Below are 17,764 nucleotides of genomic sequence, written 5' to 3'. Positions count from 1 at the left end.
TTGGGGGTGGTAATTGGGTTTTTTAATTTATTATTTTTAGTGGAGGTACTGGGGATTGAACCCAGGACCTTGTGCTTGCTAGGTATACACTCTACCACTGAGCATACCCTTCCCCCCTCAGTACTGTTGGGGTGGACAGTTCATACTAATGTGGGCTGGAAAATCCTCAAGCTGACAATTAAGTTTACAAGGATCTCAGGTTGATGGTCTCTCTAGGTACCTGGCAGAACCAAATACAATCCTCTCTTGAGGACTGAACTTTAAATCTAGGCCTCAAGGAATTCCTTCAGATAGAATTTCAAGGAATATGAGCCTACAGTGAAGACATAAAGCGCACGAGGAAAGAAACTACCATGAGCAGGAGTCGTAAGAAACAATAGGCAATAAAATCAAACCAGCAAGACTTGAGATGTTGGAAGTATAAAATACAAAAAAAAAGTCTTATGATGAAAGAAAAGGTATGCTAATGAAAAAGAGGACCAAATTAGTTTGATTAAAAAAATTTTTTAATGAAAAATATACTATTTGAAGTTACAGACTTTATGATTAAGTGGCAGATTAGACACATCAGGAAGGAAAATGAGCTGGAAGTAGATCTGAAGAGGGTATACCCATGGAGCCCAGAGATAGAGAGAAAGAGAAACTAAGGAAAAGAGGTGAAAAAGCAGACGATAGAGTGAGGTGTGACCCAAACCAAAGTTGCAGAAGGAGGTAATTTTAAGGAGGCTGAGAATTTTCTAGAATTGATAAAATTTATAAACTCTAAGAATTAAGAAGACCAAGTTAATCACAAATAGGATGAGGGGGCAAATAAATGACAAAGATACAGAATATTAGAAAGATTAACATCTAAAAAGCAGCTGTAAAGAAAAAGGGAGGTAGAATTAGAAGTTAGGACATCTGTTATTACTTGATATTTCTTTGATGGGGGAAAGATGTTCTGATGATAAAAATGCATAAAATGTGCTGCTCCCAGTAATTGTAAGATGAGAGCTGTAGCTACCAGGATAGTTTGGCCCAAAGGGAGTGAGGGAGCCCATGCTCCAGGGTCCCCAGTGTCACATGTATCAGTCCTGCTTTAAAGCCAAAAAAACTGATTCTGGTTGATAAAAGCAGACGAAGACTATTGAACTATTTGGCTTACAGAGGAACTAAGGTTGGAGAGAAGCTCAAAAAAAACAAAAAAAAGTCTAGTGAGGGATAAAGTCTGAGCAGTTAAAAGCACTCTAAATCCTACCTTGGAACCAGTGAGCTTTTGTGTGTGTGTGTTTAATTGAAGTATAGTCAGTTTACAACGTTGTGTTAATTTTCTCAGAACCAGTATTGATGTGAAGATGTCACTGCCACTGCAACTGCCAAAGGCAGCACTCCATTTACCCCCTGCTCTGCTCTAGACAGATGTTCCTGGCAGAGGTATCTGATCACCTGGCTGCAAGGGGGAGGCTGGGAAAGCAAATGTCTGGTTTTTTGTATGGTGGGAGGTAGATTCTTCTACCTAGATTTGTGGTGGGAGGTTTCCAAGCGTGAGAAAGAGGTTCAGGTGAAGGGTGGTCAAGAAATCATGATGTATGTCCACTATGAGACTGTACTGGCCCCCAAGCCTGCTACTTTTCCCCTTCGACAAGGAGTCAGAGGAGACTTTGGAGAGCTGAGCTTCAGCTATGGGTTTGTTTGGTTTTGGTTTTTATTGTTAATAGCTTTATTGAGATACAATTCACATGCCTTCCAATTTACCCACTGAAAGTGGGCAATTCAGTGGTTTTTAGTATATTCACAGAGTTGAATAACCACAATTTTGTAACATTTTCGGCACCCCGAAAAGAAATCCCGTACCTTCTAGCAGTCTTTTCCCCTTTCTTCCCAATTCCTCCAGCTCTAGGCAACCACCAAACCACTTTCTCTAGATTTATCTTATATAAATGGAATCAATATGTAGTCCTTTGTGTGCAAATCAGCTAAAGAGATATAAAGAATGAGGCTTTGCAGAATGAGGCTCACAAGGGGGTCAGGGTAGCAAACTTCCATCCCGAGTCAGCCTGGAGGTGTTCACCCTGTAGGGATGAAAAGCCTTGAGCGCAGAGAAGGAGGCTCAGATCTCTTTACTGGTGCTGGTGAGAGAAGGCCAGTCAGGACTGCTTGCCTGGATGGCTCGATTTGGGCATATCAGCCAGGCCAGAGTCAAAGTGGGGTTAGATGGTATGTGTAGGAGCTGGACTGCAGACTGGAACGTGCAGGGTTTGGGGGATCAAGACTGGTGTGTTCTTCCCTTAAGAATCGTAGGCTGGTCCACTGCAGATGAGCAGGTGGGTACCCTACGGGGAAGTGCGGAGCAGGGCGACTGAGTAGGGATGAAGGGGTGGAAACAGGTGCAGCGGGTGAGCCTAGTTAGTGGCCTACAGCTCCACCCATGTAGGAGTCGGTGGGGGCAGCAGCAGCACAGGGTAGCAATGGGAGAAAGTCCCATCTGGTCCCCATGTGTGGTGCACGCTGGCCTGGCTGCTAGAGCCCAGGGGCTGTCCGGTGGGAAAGGGTTGGCTCATAAAGAGAATGAGAACCCAGAGAAGCAAAGAGCGCTGGCCCCAGAGAGCTGGCTCAAGAATGAGGGCACAGCCTGGACCAATAAGAGAAACAGGCTGTGATCTCTGGCATAAAGTGGAGAGGCACCTAAGTGACAAATTGCGGCAGCCCCAGTGTGCCCACTGCTGCCCCAACCTGCTGCTGCCTCCCAGTAGCACGGGCCAGCAGGATGGTTCTGTGAGAACCAGCAGGAGCACCACACTGCAAAGTGGAGCAAGCATGGGCCCACCGTGTCTGTGTTGCTCTGTTGTCTCATCCTGGGCATCCTGACCTTCCTAAGCCCTGGCTTCTTTTTCTCTTGACTGATTTCATTCCAGGAATATCTCAGTGTTGGGTGGCACCCAGTCGCCTTTGGTCTCTCTGTCCTCTCCCATCACCTGACTCTCCCTCATCCCTCTCCCCCTCCTTTCTTCTGTAGCTTTCTCCTAATCACCTAGTCATGGACTCAGGATGCTTGGGTCACTCCCCTCCTCTGCCTCAGTGTGGGTGGGGCCAGGTGAGCCAATCATAGTAGCACAGAGCAAATCCCTCACAGTGGCAGAGGCCTGCCTCGGGCTAGTTGGGGTCCAGCTTTGGGGACAGTGTGCAGCTTGCAGGCAAGGCCCTGGGACTGGTGGAGGCAGAGTGAAGGGAGGAGGAGCCCATGAGGGCTGCAGTTCCTTCTAGGTCGGCTTCCAACCCAGATCCTAGAGCTTCTGAGTGGGACACACGTTAAGGTCTTGGGTGCGCCCAGTGGCTGCAAGGGACCCTTACCTCACCATCCTCCTCAGTCTAACCTCGGGGGGGCACCATGCACTGCAGTCACTGCTGAACATGGCAGCAAGAGGGACTCAGGGGCAAAGCTTTCACTATGTCAAATGCTCCCACACTTGGTACTCGTCAGACTCTCACAGTGACTGCTCCAGTTCCACAAACAAGGAAAACAGCCTTGCTTGATGATGTGTGTGTTACAAGCTGTCCAGCTCGTGGCAAGGTGGGCTTGAGTCCCCAGCCTTCCTGGTGAAAGCACTTCTGAGAAGGCCCTCTGAGAAGACCCTTCCGCGGAGTCTACTTAATCCCCCTGCCCAGAGGGGGATGCACAGTCCTACCCGACTCCCTCTGCCCTTCTCCCCAGGCTGCCATCCTCACCCTGAGTGGCTCCTAGCAGGCATGATGCAGCCTCAGAACAGAGGGCTCTTCCCTGTCAGTCAGGAAAGCACCCCCTGCCCCTGTCAGATTCCTAGCAGTCACCACACAGGTCAAGGAATCAAACTCTTGTATTTTATTCTGTAGAAAGCCCTGGCCCTACCTAGCCCTGGCCCCGCCTCCAGAGTTACCGGAAGGTAGCGAAGCTCTGGGTGCCGGTGCAAGAGGCATAGGGCACGCCCCGCGAGCGAATCTGTAGGGTGTGGAAGGTGAGGGGTGGGTTGGGGCCCGAGGAGCTTGGGTTTAGGGGTTCGGTGTGAGGCTCCATCACAGTCACGGGGACCGCGTAGGACAGCATCTGGGGCCGGTCGTCCTGGCGTCTCACCGTGCCCTTGCCCAGGAGGTGCAGGACGCAGGAGAGGACATCAGCACTGCTGCAGGCAGCCCCCCTGCCGAGGCTGCTGACCAAGCCCCTGGGAGGACATGGTCCCTTCTGCCAAGCTTCCAGCACCTGGTGTGGAGCGGGGAGGGGAAACCACAGGTCAGAGGTGCCCAGCTTCCCCCAACAGCTTCCGGTCCAAGCACACGCTGCCAGGACAGTGAGGACCTGGGGCACACCGCAGCCTCACTCCTCACCCACCCACAGGCTCCACACTGAGCCAGAGGCTTCAAATGTGGATCCATCTCCTCCTGTGGACGGCCCCCCTCAGCCCCCTCACCCCCCACCCACCAGGCAGACAAGCTGGTCAATGTGCAGCCCCTCGTCCCCATGGGCCTTGAGGATTCGGACGATGAGGCAGTTAAGAAGGTTCCGTCTCCTCTCCAAGTTCCGACCCTCTTCGTCCTCAGCTTTCAGGTACGTCTGAGCTGGGATGAGCCACACGTTGCCCCTCCGCGGCCTTGGCTCCTCACTGCCATCTCGAATCTTGAGCACCCCTGAAATAAGCCCTGGTCACTTGGATGGGGACCCACGAGGAGGCTGGCCCAGGCTTAGGGCAGAGTAGAAGCCCCAGTGCCCTAAGTACAAACCTCCTGGGACATCCTTTGGCTCCTGAAAGTCCAGAGGGCCCCTAGAAGAGGTGAGAGGCCCTATCGCCTGATTCAGCATGTCTGGAGACAGCCCCGAGAGCGCCAGCAGACTCTCCACAGAGACGGCCTTAGGAAGGGAAGGGAAGCATCAGGGCCCCCAGTGGAGAGAGTGCAGGGAGGGAAGAGGAGAGACCAGGCGGGAGAGGGCGCGGAAGCACGAGGGGCTGGGCAACCTTTAGCTCGTTGAGCTGCAGCAGCAGCCACATCTGCACAGTGGACACATGCAGAGTCTGGTCCCCAAACTGCAGCTCAGCCCGGCCCAGCCACGTCCACTGCAGTCGCCTCTGAGGGCCACGCTCTAGTGCAGGGCAGCTCTGACCTGAGGAGTGCCAGGGAGGAGGAGGGAGCCAGGGGCTGGTGAGGACGCACCATGGGTCGAGCTTTGTCCCCACTAATCTGCAGAGTGTGGGGCCCAGCATTTATGGATGCTGTGGTTCCTGGTCTGAGCTTCCAGAGCTCGGCCTTCTCTGTGTCTACCTCCTGGGTAAGCTTCAGATATCTGGGAGTCCACCCTGTGCCGGGCAGGCTGCGATCAGTGCCTTCGAGTAGTCCCCATTTTTTAAAGGGAGACAAGACCATGAAATGAGGAAGGACTGGGGTCTTATCAAACTGGAAACAACGTCCCCCCCGCTACTGTAGGCGCTCCCTGAGGGCAGGGTCTGAGTCTCAGGATCATCCCCCCGTGGGGAGCTTAGGTTACAGTGACTGACCAGGAACCAGACACCTACCACTGAGGGAAAGCCCTTTCTGGTGGCCTCAGATGCCTCCTGCCCCCTGTCCTCCCCACCACCTATAAAGAGGGGTCTTATTTTACAGACAGAAAAGGCAATAGTCTGGGAATCGGGTTCTGCAGCCCCACCCAGGCGCCTGCCCTTTTTTCTCAAATCCACCCCATCAAGGCTGCCCACCGCAGGGGCCACCCCCAAGCTCAGGGTCTTTCCCGGTGTCCTATCCTCTTCCCAGCTTCCAGTTCCCTCTGCCCAGCTGCTCACTCTTGTTGTAGAAGTTGGAGTATCGGTTCAAGGTGCCCCTCAGGTAGGCAGGCAGGCAGGTTCTGGGGTTGAGAGTGTGGCAGATGGAGGCTGTGGGCCAGCAGCGTGGTGACAGGACAAGCACAGACACTTCTGGCATTGCCCCTTCATAGTAGAGGTCCTCGTCCTCGTCCTCGTCCTCCGCCATGGCAGCCGCTGTTGCAGCTGCAGCTTCCTCAGCTTCCTCTCCATTCTGTCTCTCGTGGCCCCTGCCGCTGACCTCGTGGCCCACCTGGAGACCACATACAGGGTGCCCCAAAGCCAGCGGGCTCCTCTGGGCTGCCCCGTGCCTCTCTTTCTGCCACCTCCCCTCCCACTTGTTGAGTCCCTTCCCCAGCACCCACCTGTATTTTCTTCTCAGTGTCCTCCAGCTTCAGGAGTTCCTGATCGAGCCGCTGGAGCTGGTAGACGTGAAACTGGCGCTGCAGCTCCTCCGAGGTGCTCAGGCTCCGCAACATCTGCTGGGGGAGGCGGTTGGGGAAGCAGAGGCCGATCTGCTCCAGCACGGCCCCCTCCAGCCAGCTCGAGCCCACGCCCAGGAGACGGTCCGCCATGTAGTGCCTGCAGCACGCACAGCCCAGGCCCAGCCTCAGTGCAGGCGCTCGGCACTGCTGCCCGTGCCGCGACTCCCGCTTGCCAGTACCTCAGCCTCCCAGGCCCGAGAGCTGGCCCTGCCCATCAAACTGCCTCCCCCCACCTCCCACTTCCTCGTGCTACTCACTGGTAATAATGCTCAAAAGTGGTGGCTATCTCCAGGCCAGAGAAGATCAGGACGGTCTCCAGGCATCGCTGCAACTGAGCCAGCATCTCCATCCCCCGGGCCCCACCAATCCGGCTGCCCTGGATCCGCTGGTCGATGTGCCGGGCAAACTGCTCGCTCACCTGGGCAATGGGGAGAGCACAGATCAGGTGAGCGGGATTGGGGGAGGGTCTGAGGAAGGAGACATGAGTGGCCAGCAGCTTCATCAACTGGTCAATAGTTTTATAAAACTCTTTTAAAAAGTCATTAACAACTGTGCATGTTAAGAATATTAACAGTGATGAAAAGTATTTTTTCACATTCAACACAACAACAATTTAACGTGAGGAAACACAGGCACACCTCGAAGAAATTGCAGGAAGCGGTGGGAGGAGGGTTGCTGCAATAAAGCAAGTCACATGAATTTTTTGGTTTCCCAGTGCATATAAAAGTATGTTTACATTATATTGTAGTCTATTAAGTGTGAAATAAGCATTCTGCCTAAAAAACAGTGTATACACTTTAACTGAACAATGCTTTATTGTTAAAAAATGCTGACCATCTCCTGACAATGCAGAGTTGCCACGAACCTTCAATTCGTTAAAAAAAAAAAAAGCGTTATCTGCAAAGCAAGATATAATGAAGAGCAGTAAAACGAGGTGTGCTTGTAACTTATGTGCAGAGATGGTCACACCACAATGTTACTGGAACACGAGCAGCCGTGCTTCCCGCTCCCAGTCGCTGTTCTCCGCTTACCCAGGCATTATAGCATTTCAGTTTGTCATTTGCTTAACTGTGGATCTTCCCTAGGGGGCTTCATCTGTCTTCAGCTCTTATCACAGGGCCTGACACATTTTAAGCGCTTATTAAATATTTGTGGAATGATGGGAGTGGTGGAGTAAGTTACAGTACATCCATTAGATGGAATTTATGCAAAAATTTAAAAGTGAGGACAAATAGCAACACTGAAAATGGTTTTTAAGGTAAGGGTCAGAAGAAAAGAGGATAAAGTACTTTAGCTACTCATGAGTAAACCGTGTAAAATCAGACACACAAATATAGAAAGTTTGCCGAGATATGTTAGGACAGTACAAAGTGGGTCATTTTTTTTCCCTTTATTTTGAATTTTTGATAATGTGGTTCTATACCAGAATATGCTCCTCGCTGAGTGGGCATGGAAGGCTGGGCCACTTTGAGGATGTGGGGAGGGGAGTGTGCAGGGTGAAGCCCAGGGTGAGGGGAGGGCAGGAGGCTTACGTGGGCAGCTCTGAGGAAGGGGAGCTTCAGCAGGGCAGCCGCACAGCCGTTCTGCAGCGCCAGCAAGAAGGCCGCCCGTGGCCCAAACAGCTCGGAGCTCGACTTCTGCAGATTATTAAAGTGTTCGCAGTAGCGGGGCACGAAGTCATCATCCCGCCAGTGTGAGGTCAGAAACCGGTTCACCTGGAGGGAGGGAAGGGGTGGAGTGAAGGAGCGAAGGGCAACCCCACAGGCCACCTGCTGGGTTCCACCCCGCCTCCCCTGCCCACCTGCTCTTCCACCACTGCCAACCAGCAGCGGGTCAGGTTTCTCATGATGCTGCTGGGAAGCCCCCGGGTGGCCAGGGAGCTCCAGTCATGGCTTCTGTTTCTGCCCTCTGTGGAGACAGGGGAAGGGGCAGAGGGAGGCAGGGGCAGCCTTTCCTGACCTGCTGCCACCCGACATGATGGGTGGGGGTGCAGGAACAGGCTGAGCACATAGGGAGGAGAGGGTGAGAGGGACAGACTAGTACGCAAGTCGGGGGCTTGGGGAAATGCCCAGCTCCAGCCTGAACCCCCAGTACTCACTGGGCCGAGGAGCAGCCGCCACCGGAGGGGGCACCTCGCAGGGCTCCACATGCACCAGCAGGTGGGTGAGGCGGCGCACCCGCGAGGAGAAGGCAGCCGCACGGCTCTGGGGGTTGTGGGCAGCCTCCCGACACTCCAGGTACTGGTCCAGCAGCCAGCCCAGGGGACTGACGCCATCCTCATCTGGGAGATGGGAAGAACAAGCCAAGGCAAGGCATGTCTGCAGGGCAGTGGGCTGGAGGGAGTGCAGGGAAAGAGCGTGGGACAGAACAATACGGGAAGGGAGGTAGCAAGGCCCCTCCTGACCTTGTGGTATTGGCTGGCAACCGGGAGACATGGGAAAGGGGGGCCCCTCAACTGTGAGAAGGGGTCTTGGGGGGACCAAATGAACGCAGGTACCAAAAGGGCCAAAAGCACAACCCAGGTGGCTCTAGAGTAGAGCAAGAAGGGGCTGGTAAGTGAGGCTGAGCAATGGGATGGTAAAGGGGGCCGGGCTCAGTTACCGGGGGAGGTGATGTTCTGCACCAGGGGGCTGACCAGGGCCTCCCAGCAGGTCTTGCCCAGTGCTTGGGCGGCTTCATGATCAGGGAGGAAGTGATCGGCAAAATTCTGCTCCTGGCGCAGAGCCCCGTTGAGTCTGGGGAGGAGGACCGAGGAGGAAGGTGTTGGGGCTGGAGGCCTAAGTGACCCCAGTGTGCACCCAGCCTAAGATGCAGGTTACCCCAGGAACAGCCAGGTCCTCCCTTGGGACATCACAACCCCCCTGGTTCACTGGCTCACCCCATTCCCAGCCCACTGCAGAAACTTCTTTCTCTTGCTCTTTCTTCTCCCCAACAAACTGCAGAACATTCCAGCCCCAACCCAAACATGATAACCCTCCAAAGAAGCCGCCCAGCGGCCCTCTGTAACGCCCTGACCTCTGGCACACACAGGCACACACACGCTCACACACACCTAGAGCTCAGGTGTAGGAGGCTCCTGCGGTCCTCTGCTATGTCCTGGCTCCACGCCTGCGCCCGAACCATGTAGAAGAGGCGTGTATGGCGACACAGCTGCTCCCGGAACACTGGCCAGAACGTGGGCTTGGGGCCTAGGACCTCCAACCCCCGAATGCGCGTGTCGATGCCGCCCTGCAATGCACACAGGTCCACTGCCACCGGCCCCACATCCTCGTCCGAAGTGGCTGGGTGGGCCACACCCTGGGGCCCCACTCCTGGAGCTGCCCAAGACCCAGGTTGAAGCCCTGGCCCAAGATCCGCAAGTTACAGGGCGCAGAGCTCCAGGCCCAGGGGCCGCACCCCGTCCTGGCCCTCAGCCTCAGCCCCCAGCCCCACCTGCTGGCAGCGCTTTATGCGGATCTGGATGACGGGCCAGAAGCGGGTCAGGTTCTCCAGGAGGATCACCCGGCTGGCGGAGGGCATCACATTCACCTGGTGGGGGCAGAGAGTGCTCACCTCCATGTGTGTAGATGGGAGTCCTGAAAGCACCAGGGTCTGCTGCTGTCCCCTCACTGTGCCCCTCCCTCCTCTAGCCCTGGGGTGTGTGGGGTCCTGACTGGGAAGGGGGGTTCTAACGCCACCCTCACTGCTCAGGGCCTAATGCCATCACATGGGCACAAGGATGGACTTGACCTTCTATGGGGTCAAGACAGGGAGAAATATAGGCATTTAGGGGTCTGGGCAGGAGGTTGGATCCTGTGGGGGTAGCTTAAGGCATGGGACGAGTTTCCCTACCGAGTTGAGTTCTGTGTTAAGGGATGCGGTGCTGTCACCCCCGACCACCACCACCCTGGCTGGCATGTAGCTCGAGTCTTCACCAGCCACCAGCAGAGTCAGTTGCCTGCGATTGGGGCAGAGGAACCAATAGGGACCACATCTAGTCATGCCCTTACAGACACGGCCAAGGGTCATGTTCGGGGGGTGGGGGTGCTTCCCCAAGATAAACAGGGAAGTCACAAGAAAGCATGGGCGTGTGGCTAAATATGCATGGAGCGCATTACCTGACAAGGACGCCCTGGTGCATGTGCAAGGTGATGGAGTGGGAACCCGCGCTGCCGTTGGACTCCCAGTAGGTCTTGGGGTTGCGGTCGGTCAGCTTGCTGGCCCGGTGCGGGTTGGAGGACACCTCCACCTTCTCCCAGCACTTGTCCTCCTTCACTTCCACACTGGAGCCTGTGGGCAAGGGAGGAGGGATGGAGGTCACAGCCTGGTAGGTGTGGAGAGAAAACAGACGGGGGTGTGGAGATGCGGGGTAACGTGGGGACATGCACGAACCCTGACACAGGTATCTGAGGAATACATCGAAGAAGGGGATGTTGATGGGGCGGTGGGTTCGTCGGTGGTCTTCGATCTGGCCCAGCACCATCTGCACCGGGACAGCAGAGAGAAGGGGGGGAGGGGCTCGGAAACACACATGCAAAAGAAACCCAGCAGCAGTGGGACTGTCTCTAACACTGGCACGGCAGGAACAGACAGGGAAGGGGGAAGAGAACAAATGCCTCCAGGCTCACTGGACTCACCTGCCTTCTCAACTTCAGAAACAGCCCCCCTTTCCTGCCACTGCTTGGGTCATATTCTTACCCAGCTGTGAACCCACAGGCTTCTCCTTGCCCTTCCTCCTGACCTGGATACAGCCTCCCAGGATGTTGGTGGTGAGTTTCCGGTAGAGGTGGGCATGCTTCTCACACTTGAACACCATGTCCCTCAGCTCCTGAGCCAGCTCCAGCTTTCCCAGGTGCTTTTCCAGGGCCTTGGAGATGGCATCTCGCGCTCCCAGCTGATTCAGCACCACAGCATAGTCCCTGCTCACCGAGGCCAGGCGGTGCAGGAAGAGGATCAGCTCCTGGAGCACCTGTGATGGGGACAGGATGGACACAAGTCACTGACTATACACCCACTGTGTGCTGAGTGCCGGGGCTACTGCAATCAATGAGCGAAAGGAGGTAAAATCGAGGCAGGATGCGGAGACACGAGGGCTTGGTGGAACCAGAGAACCAAACAGACTGAAATGGAAGAGCCAGGAGGTGCCCTCCCACCCGGGGGTTCTCCACTACTGATTACGCCGGCAGCAGGTGCAGGGGGCACCTCCCATGGTTGTTTCTTTATAGGCCCAGCTGTCCCAAGAACCAGCTGTGGGGCTGTGTTTTGAGATGCTCAGGCCCCAAGGAAAGACACCTGATGAGGGGGGCAAGAGGGACTAGATGTGTGTGTGGACATTCAGTAAGCCCATCACAGAGCTCAAATCTGGGTAACAGCCAAAGCTGTGTGCTGCTGACACCCACTACCACTGTGACCATAGTTCTCTGGCCCCTTCCCAAGACTTCTGTGCCCAGGATGATCGCTCCACAGCAGGGGACTCTGGGATGTGATGGTCCCCTCTGCCTCCTCCATCCCCCTTCCTTCCACAGGTCCAGCCAAACAGGAACCATTGAGACTCTTAATGTAATATAGATATAATCTATTATGTGATGAAGGAGATGGCAGGAACCATTGAGACTCTTAATGTAATATAGATATAATCTATTATGCGATGAAGGAGATGGCAAATTAGATCCCACCTTTGGGTTTACTTATTTGTGTAACAAAACACAATAAGGATACATAAATTAATACAAATAATAGCCAATGTGGGGCATGTGGAGGACATTGGGAGAACAGGGACTCAGGTGGGAGCTGAATTTTCAGTATATCTTGTTATGTTGTTTTGATTGGTGAACTGTGTGAATGTATGACCTATTTTTAAAAATAAAATTCCATTTTAAAAACAAACCTAAACCAAAAGCACAAAGGCTCCACAGAGCCTTCCACAGCCCCGCCCAGGGGGGTCTGCCCTGCCAGAAGCTGCCTGGCATCCTCTCCCTCTCAGCATCTCCCCAGAGAAGGGCAGGGGTACCTCTCGGCCAGTGTCTGGGGACCGCAGGCAGGCCATGCAGGCATCCATGGCCTCGTGCCAGGGGAGCAGCAGTGCCTCAGGAAAGTCCACCAGCTGCATCAGGATTCTGGGAGCAGGGGGCGGGAGGAGAGAGATGTACAGCCGGCCTCAGAGACCCCTCTGCCCAATCCCGCCTCTCACCACCCCCTCACCTCAGAACCGCCAGGTGCAGGGCCTTATTGGCTGCCGGAGTGTCCAAGCTCCGCATCAGCACGAGGAAGGGCTGGGGCTGCCGCTGCAGCTGCAGCAGGAGTGGCTTGACGTCGGTCTCCCGGGCCCCCTCTGAGCTGAAGGCTTGCTCCAGATCCAGGCAGATTTTCCCAGCCGGACCACAACCCTCCACCAGTCGCTGCAGGGGAGTGTCCGGGCACGGAGTTGGAGCTTCTTTAGCTACAGAAATGGGGAGGTCACAAGAGATGGCCAATGTTTGTGATGTGAAGGATCAGAAAAGGAGAGACAAGACTTATAACCCTTGATCTTATTTCCTAATTTCTCCTAAAAATGTTTTTCATTATTTTTGTCCACCTAAAAGTTAGGCTTGGGGAATGCCATAGCATCTCAATGTACTTCTGTGACAGCTCCATGACAAATTTTTACTTTTCATTCTTAAAATGGCAGAGGAGCCTCCCATCTGCAAACAACAAGAGCATTTCCCTACTTCTAGAAGCATGCAAAAATCTTCTTTTCTCTATCATAGAAACAATTCAACGAGAGCTTTCAAGGATTCAAATCTCCTGCAATATTTTGACTTTACACCCTCCTTTATTCTTTGGAGGCAGCACAGTGTCTGCCTCTCCAATTCACCATTTATCTCTAAATTTCAGGTTCTCCCTAAGGTGCCATCTCTTCCAGAGGGGACTGCACAAAAATCAGCACAGGCATCTCTCCTGGGCTAGTGCCCTCCTAGAGGCCAGTCTGCAGAGCTGCTGTCTGTTTAGCTCCCCCACCTTCCACTCTGGCTGTGGCTGCTGATTCCTGGGGCTGGGCCTGGGCTTCCAGCAGGGATGGGTAGGCTGGCTGCCCTGCCAGGGCCTCAGGCCCGTACTTCCTGTAGACACGGCAGTTGAGCAGGTCCCTGAGAGCGCTGTCATCGAGTCTCTGTGGCAGAGCCAGCAGCAGGTCCTGGGCCAACTCCAGGGGCACAGCCAGCTCAGCAAGCATCTCGTCATCCAGAATCTGTCATTAGGGAGAAGCTCTCACTGCAGGCAGCTCTGCTGGCCCAGAGGCTCCAGAGGCACTTGCCAGGGGAAGGGATCTCTGCATACACCTTCTACATCCTGAACCTTTCATGGCTGGCTCCTCCCAAACAGCTTGCTAACACCTCCAAACATTCTAGACCCCTTCCCTGAAGCCCTTTAAGTTATTGACCTCCCTTTCCAAATGCTCCAAATGCTCCATCACATGGCAGCCCCCCAGCTTCTGTGTCTCCTGGCCCTACCTCCCCATCCAGGTTCTCCTGGAGGATCTGGAGAACCTCCTGATGGTCGGGTCCATCCAGCTTCTTGATAAAGAAGAGAAGCTCCCACCACTCGGCCTGGCTCAGGTGTTCACTCTCCTCAGTGTCCTCATCCTCAGGCAGCACGTAGGGCATGGCGTAGAGCTCTGTCATGGGCTTCCACCGCCAAGAGGGCAGGGCTGTGGAGATGGGTTGTGAGGCCCAGAGATGTCACTGCCCACCCGCCAGACCGCAGCTTGTCTACTCAGAGCTGACCCCTGCTTCCTCTCTGGGCTCACCTACACCCACGGCTCCACTGATCACTGTCCCCTGGTACTCATCAGCCTCAACCGCATCCTCAATGTCTTCCTCAAAGCCCAGAATCTCCAGCATGTGCCAGTGGACCCAATAAGTGCGGCCTGTCGACTCCCACAACACCTGGGTGATACGGGAAAAAAGAGAGGGAAAGGGATGACAAGCTGTGGCCCAAGGATGAGAACATGCAGTCCTCAGGGTACCCACCTGGCCAGGTCTGGAAAAACCTCCAAAGAACAAAACATATGGCATATGGAGAACATGTGCGTGCACACAAAGGACGCCTTCCCCAGATGGCCTGTCCTTGATGTCTTATGCCCCTACACTCCTCCTGGCCTTAACCACGCTGTCTTCCTCAACTTGACCTTTGGGAAAGTCTGGCTAGATCAGTCTCTTCCTGGGAGTGAGTCTTCCGGACCTCTGAGTCTCCTAAAGGCAGATTTTCTCAGTCTGCCAATGGGCCCCACTCTCAGTTGCTGACCCCCTTTTACCAACCCAAGCTTACTGAAGGTTTTCTCTTTGAGTGGCCCCCCAGATATGCCCCATCTGAGACAGACCCCGTCAGTGGTGCACCCCCACCGCACACTGGCTCACCTGCACAGGGGGCACGCCATTGTTGCTCTGCCGGAACTCGCCCTCGTCCCCAGCACTGATCTCCTCGTAATCATCCAGCATCCGCACTCGCATCCCCGGCTGCAGCGTGTCCCTCACGTACAAGGCGTAGGTATTGCCGCTTGCAAACTCAGAGCGAGGGCGAAATCGCCTAGACCTCCTGAGGGAGGCGGGGGCCTGGGCAGGCGGGAGCCCTGGGCCTGCGTCTGCCAGCTGGGGCTGGAAGATGGAACAGGAGGGCCGGGTCGCAGGCCCCTGTCTGCTTGAGGCCCAGTCCCAGCGCATGGCCTGCACCAGCTCTGAGATCAGGGTGCCCATGGCCATGCTGAACTCCAGCTCCAGCCGGCCTCTCTCCGCACTCAGCTCCTCGGGAGCAGAGTTCTGGGCTCCTGGTTCTGCAGTGCTGTCATTCAACTGATCCAGGAGGGATGTGACATGCAAATAGCGCTTCACCAGGGAGAAGAGCAGCCTTCCTGGGACCTGTAGGACACAGTCTTTGGCCTACGTCCACCCTGTCCCAGTTTTAGCCCCTCTCTCCACACTGTCCTCTGTGGACAGGTACAAACGCCTGGTTCTTAGATTTTGTCCACAGCTCCCTCCCAACACTCCCCACAGAATACCTGTGGCAGCTGAATGCCCTCAAAAGACATGGGGTGTTCAGAGAGCGTGGCCTGTGCGAACAGGGCCAGCAGGGCACAGCGGCTGTCAAAATCCAGGTGTTTCTCAATGGCCTCTTGCCGGCTCAGTGACAGAAGGATCTGGGTCCGGGTCCCTGTAACCCACACACCAATCAGTAACAGCTCCCTAACGTCGCCTGTCCCAGGCATCTCTCCTGGACCCTGGACCCTCTCAGTCCAAGCCTTTTACCACCACACACTAAGAATGATATGATTTGCTGATTTGCTTCAAAAGCCAAAGCTTACTGTCTTATTCTTAACTACTATTATCTTATAAGCAACCAGTCTAGACTCTTCTTTTGCATAGAAAGACCATTAATATGAGGTCCTTGAGGATTCAGTCTCCTCTTTCTGCAGAGATGTCCACTCACCCTCCCACCTCCTTTCCTTCCAATCCTAAGAGAAGGGCAACAGAATCATTTGTGTACTGATGAGATCAGAGATCCCCAGTGCCCTGTGAGACCCTAAACTGACACAGCCCCTCTCCTGCTCCCCTTTCCTACCCACCCTGCCCCTCACCAGCATCATGGGAGGCCAGGGCTTGTATCATCCGGCCCGCGCTCCAGCGAATTTGATAATCGGGATTACTCAGCATGTGCATGAGCAAGTCCAGGACTCTTGGGTCTTTGAAGACCCCTGTGAGGGGCTCAATGCTGGCATAGGCACTGAGCACGTGGACAGTGTGAAGCAGAGGAGCAGGAGGAACAGTGCCCACACATTCCTCCAGCTGCCGAAGGGCCCTCTGAATAAGAGACTTCACATCGGTTTCCATCTCCCCCAGCACAGATTTGTCCAGGGAGCCAGCCTCCCCTGCTGACTCCTGGGAGGGCCCGATGACCTGGCCATCCTCGCCCAGCATCTTGTGGCAGTTGGCATAGATTTCGTCATTGGACATCCATAGCAGGATGTGCTCAGCTTTGCAGTCCACTTGGTTGGAGCCCCCTTCCCCATCATCCCCGCGCCTGAGGATGAGCCAGCGGATCTGGTACTCAGGGTGCCCATCGTGGCCCACACGCTGGCGGATCAGCTCATCGGGATAGGCGTGCAAGCCTGGCCCCAGGGGCACTCTGAATTCCCTGTATCGGAGTTCCCCCACCATCCTGGCACCTGGGAACAGAAGGAAAAGAGAACAGGCAAGCTAAAGTGAGAGAGAAGGTCAGACAATCAAGGACACCCAGGAGTTAGGGCAGCAAATGTGGCAACAGCTGTCAGGCTGGGTAGGGTAAAAATCAGGGCCCAGGAGTTGCCTGCTGCAGGCTGGGTGGGGCCAGGCCTAAGGAGAGGAAAGCTGGGGTGTTTGTGCTGAAAGAACTCAAAATCTGGAGACTAAACGGAGGGTCCAAGGCCCTGCATGCAGCATGGAGTGAGTTCATCTGGAGCAGTGGGAAGGGGGCGGTGGGGGGCAGGGCAGCCTTGGAATTAAAGTGAATCCCAGAGCCCTGGGAGAGGCTGCAGCAGACCTGGGAAAGAGGGTACGCGAAGCCCAGAGGCCTGTATGTATTGGACTGCTGGGGATTGAGACTCCGAGTGTGTATGGGAAGGGCCGTTAGGTCCAATGGTTGAAGCAACGGAGTGAGTCTGCAGAGGCAAGAGACCCAGAGACCTGGGTGGTAGAGGCAGGGTGCTGAGAGCCATGGGCTGGGAGGCTGGAGGCGCCAAAGACTGGAGGTACTGGAGCAGCAAGGACGGTGGGGGCGACGCGAGGCCCCGAACAGGGTGCACAGGAGACCCGATGAGTAAGAGGAGCGAAGCTCGGGGGACCGGGATGGAAGACCCGAGAAACCGGGGCGCGCGTCAAGGTGTGGGGGAGGGTGGTAGGCCAGATAAGCCAGAATCCCGAGGCGCGGTGGAACGGGGGATGGGAGGCCCGGTGGGCGAGTGGGCGGAGGAAAATGGGCTCGGGGCAGGGGGCCGCGACGGGGCTCTGGCCACCTCAGAAGTCGACGGGGGTCCTGGCGCGAGGCCTGTCCTTCGCCGAGCTAGGGACGCGGCGCAGACGATGGCGGCAGCGCTGGAGGAGATTTGGGCCCCGCCTGGGCCCCCCGAAGGGGTCGAGGCGGAGAGGCGGGAGGGGGCGTGTCTCCGCTGGACAGGCGGCAGCAGGGGGCGTGGCGCGCAGGGACCGAACGCCCTGGGGCCGCGCCGCCGTCACCGCCCCGCCCGCGCGCGGGTCTGCGGCCTCCGGGGCCGGGCAGGGCGGGGCCTGTCCCCAGGCAGCGGCGCCGCCCGCCCGCTCCGAGATGCGGCTCATTTCCGCCAGGGCCAGCGGAAAGCTGGGGGCCCGGGGAGAGCGCTGGGGCGGAGCTGCAGGTGCCACCTCGGCGACGCGCGGCACCTCCTCCTCCGCGCCGCCCTTTCCTCTTCCTTTTCATCCCTCCCCCTACCTCCTGCCACCGGAAGTGACTTCCCCG

General features: G+C 55.6%; 1 protein-coding gene across 1 annotated transcript; it reads right to left on the bottom strand.

Moving 5' to 3' along the window:
* Window positions 1–3,823: 3,823 nt before the first annotated feature.
* Window positions 3,824–17,702, bottom strand: CUL7 (cullin 7). Its single transcript, XM_072944972.1, has 26 exons — window positions 17,286–17,702; window positions 15,873–16,460; window positions 15,297–15,448; window positions 14,659–15,156; window positions 14,049–14,187; window positions 13,753–13,949; window positions 13,262–13,490; window positions 12,467–12,704; window positions 12,276–12,381; window positions 11,007–11,234; window positions 10,658–10,748; window positions 10,384–10,555; window positions 10,118–10,223; window positions 9,719–9,814; window positions 9,339–9,514; window positions 8,888–9,021; window positions 8,385–8,567; window positions 8,088–8,194; window positions 7,819–8,001; window positions 6,544–6,704; window positions 6,167–6,383; window positions 5,784–6,054; window positions 4,965–5,110; window positions 4,732–4,858; window positions 4,433–4,638; window positions 3,824–4,213 (listed from the first exon to the last, which is right to left on the bottom strand). Exons 2-26 carry the CDS (start codon window positions 16,450–16,452, stop codon window positions 3,890–3,892), a joined length of 5,067 nt encoding a protein of 1,688 aa, XP_072801073.1. The 5' UTR covers window positions 16,453–16,460; window positions 17,286–17,702; the 3' UTR covers window positions 3,824–3,889.
* Between the last annotated feature and the right edge of the window lie 62 nt (window positions 17,703–17,764).

The sequence above is a fragment of the Vicugna pacos genome, chromosome 20 (assembly GCF_048564905.1).
Source record: "Vicugna pacos chromosome 20, VicPac4, whole genome shotgun sequence".
Lineage (NCBI taxonomy): Eukaryota > Metazoa > Chordata > Mammalia > Artiodactyla > Camelidae > Vicugna > Vicugna pacos.
The sequence above is the reverse complement of the archived record's forward strand: the minus strand, read 5'-3'. Positions and strand labels throughout refer to the sequence as shown.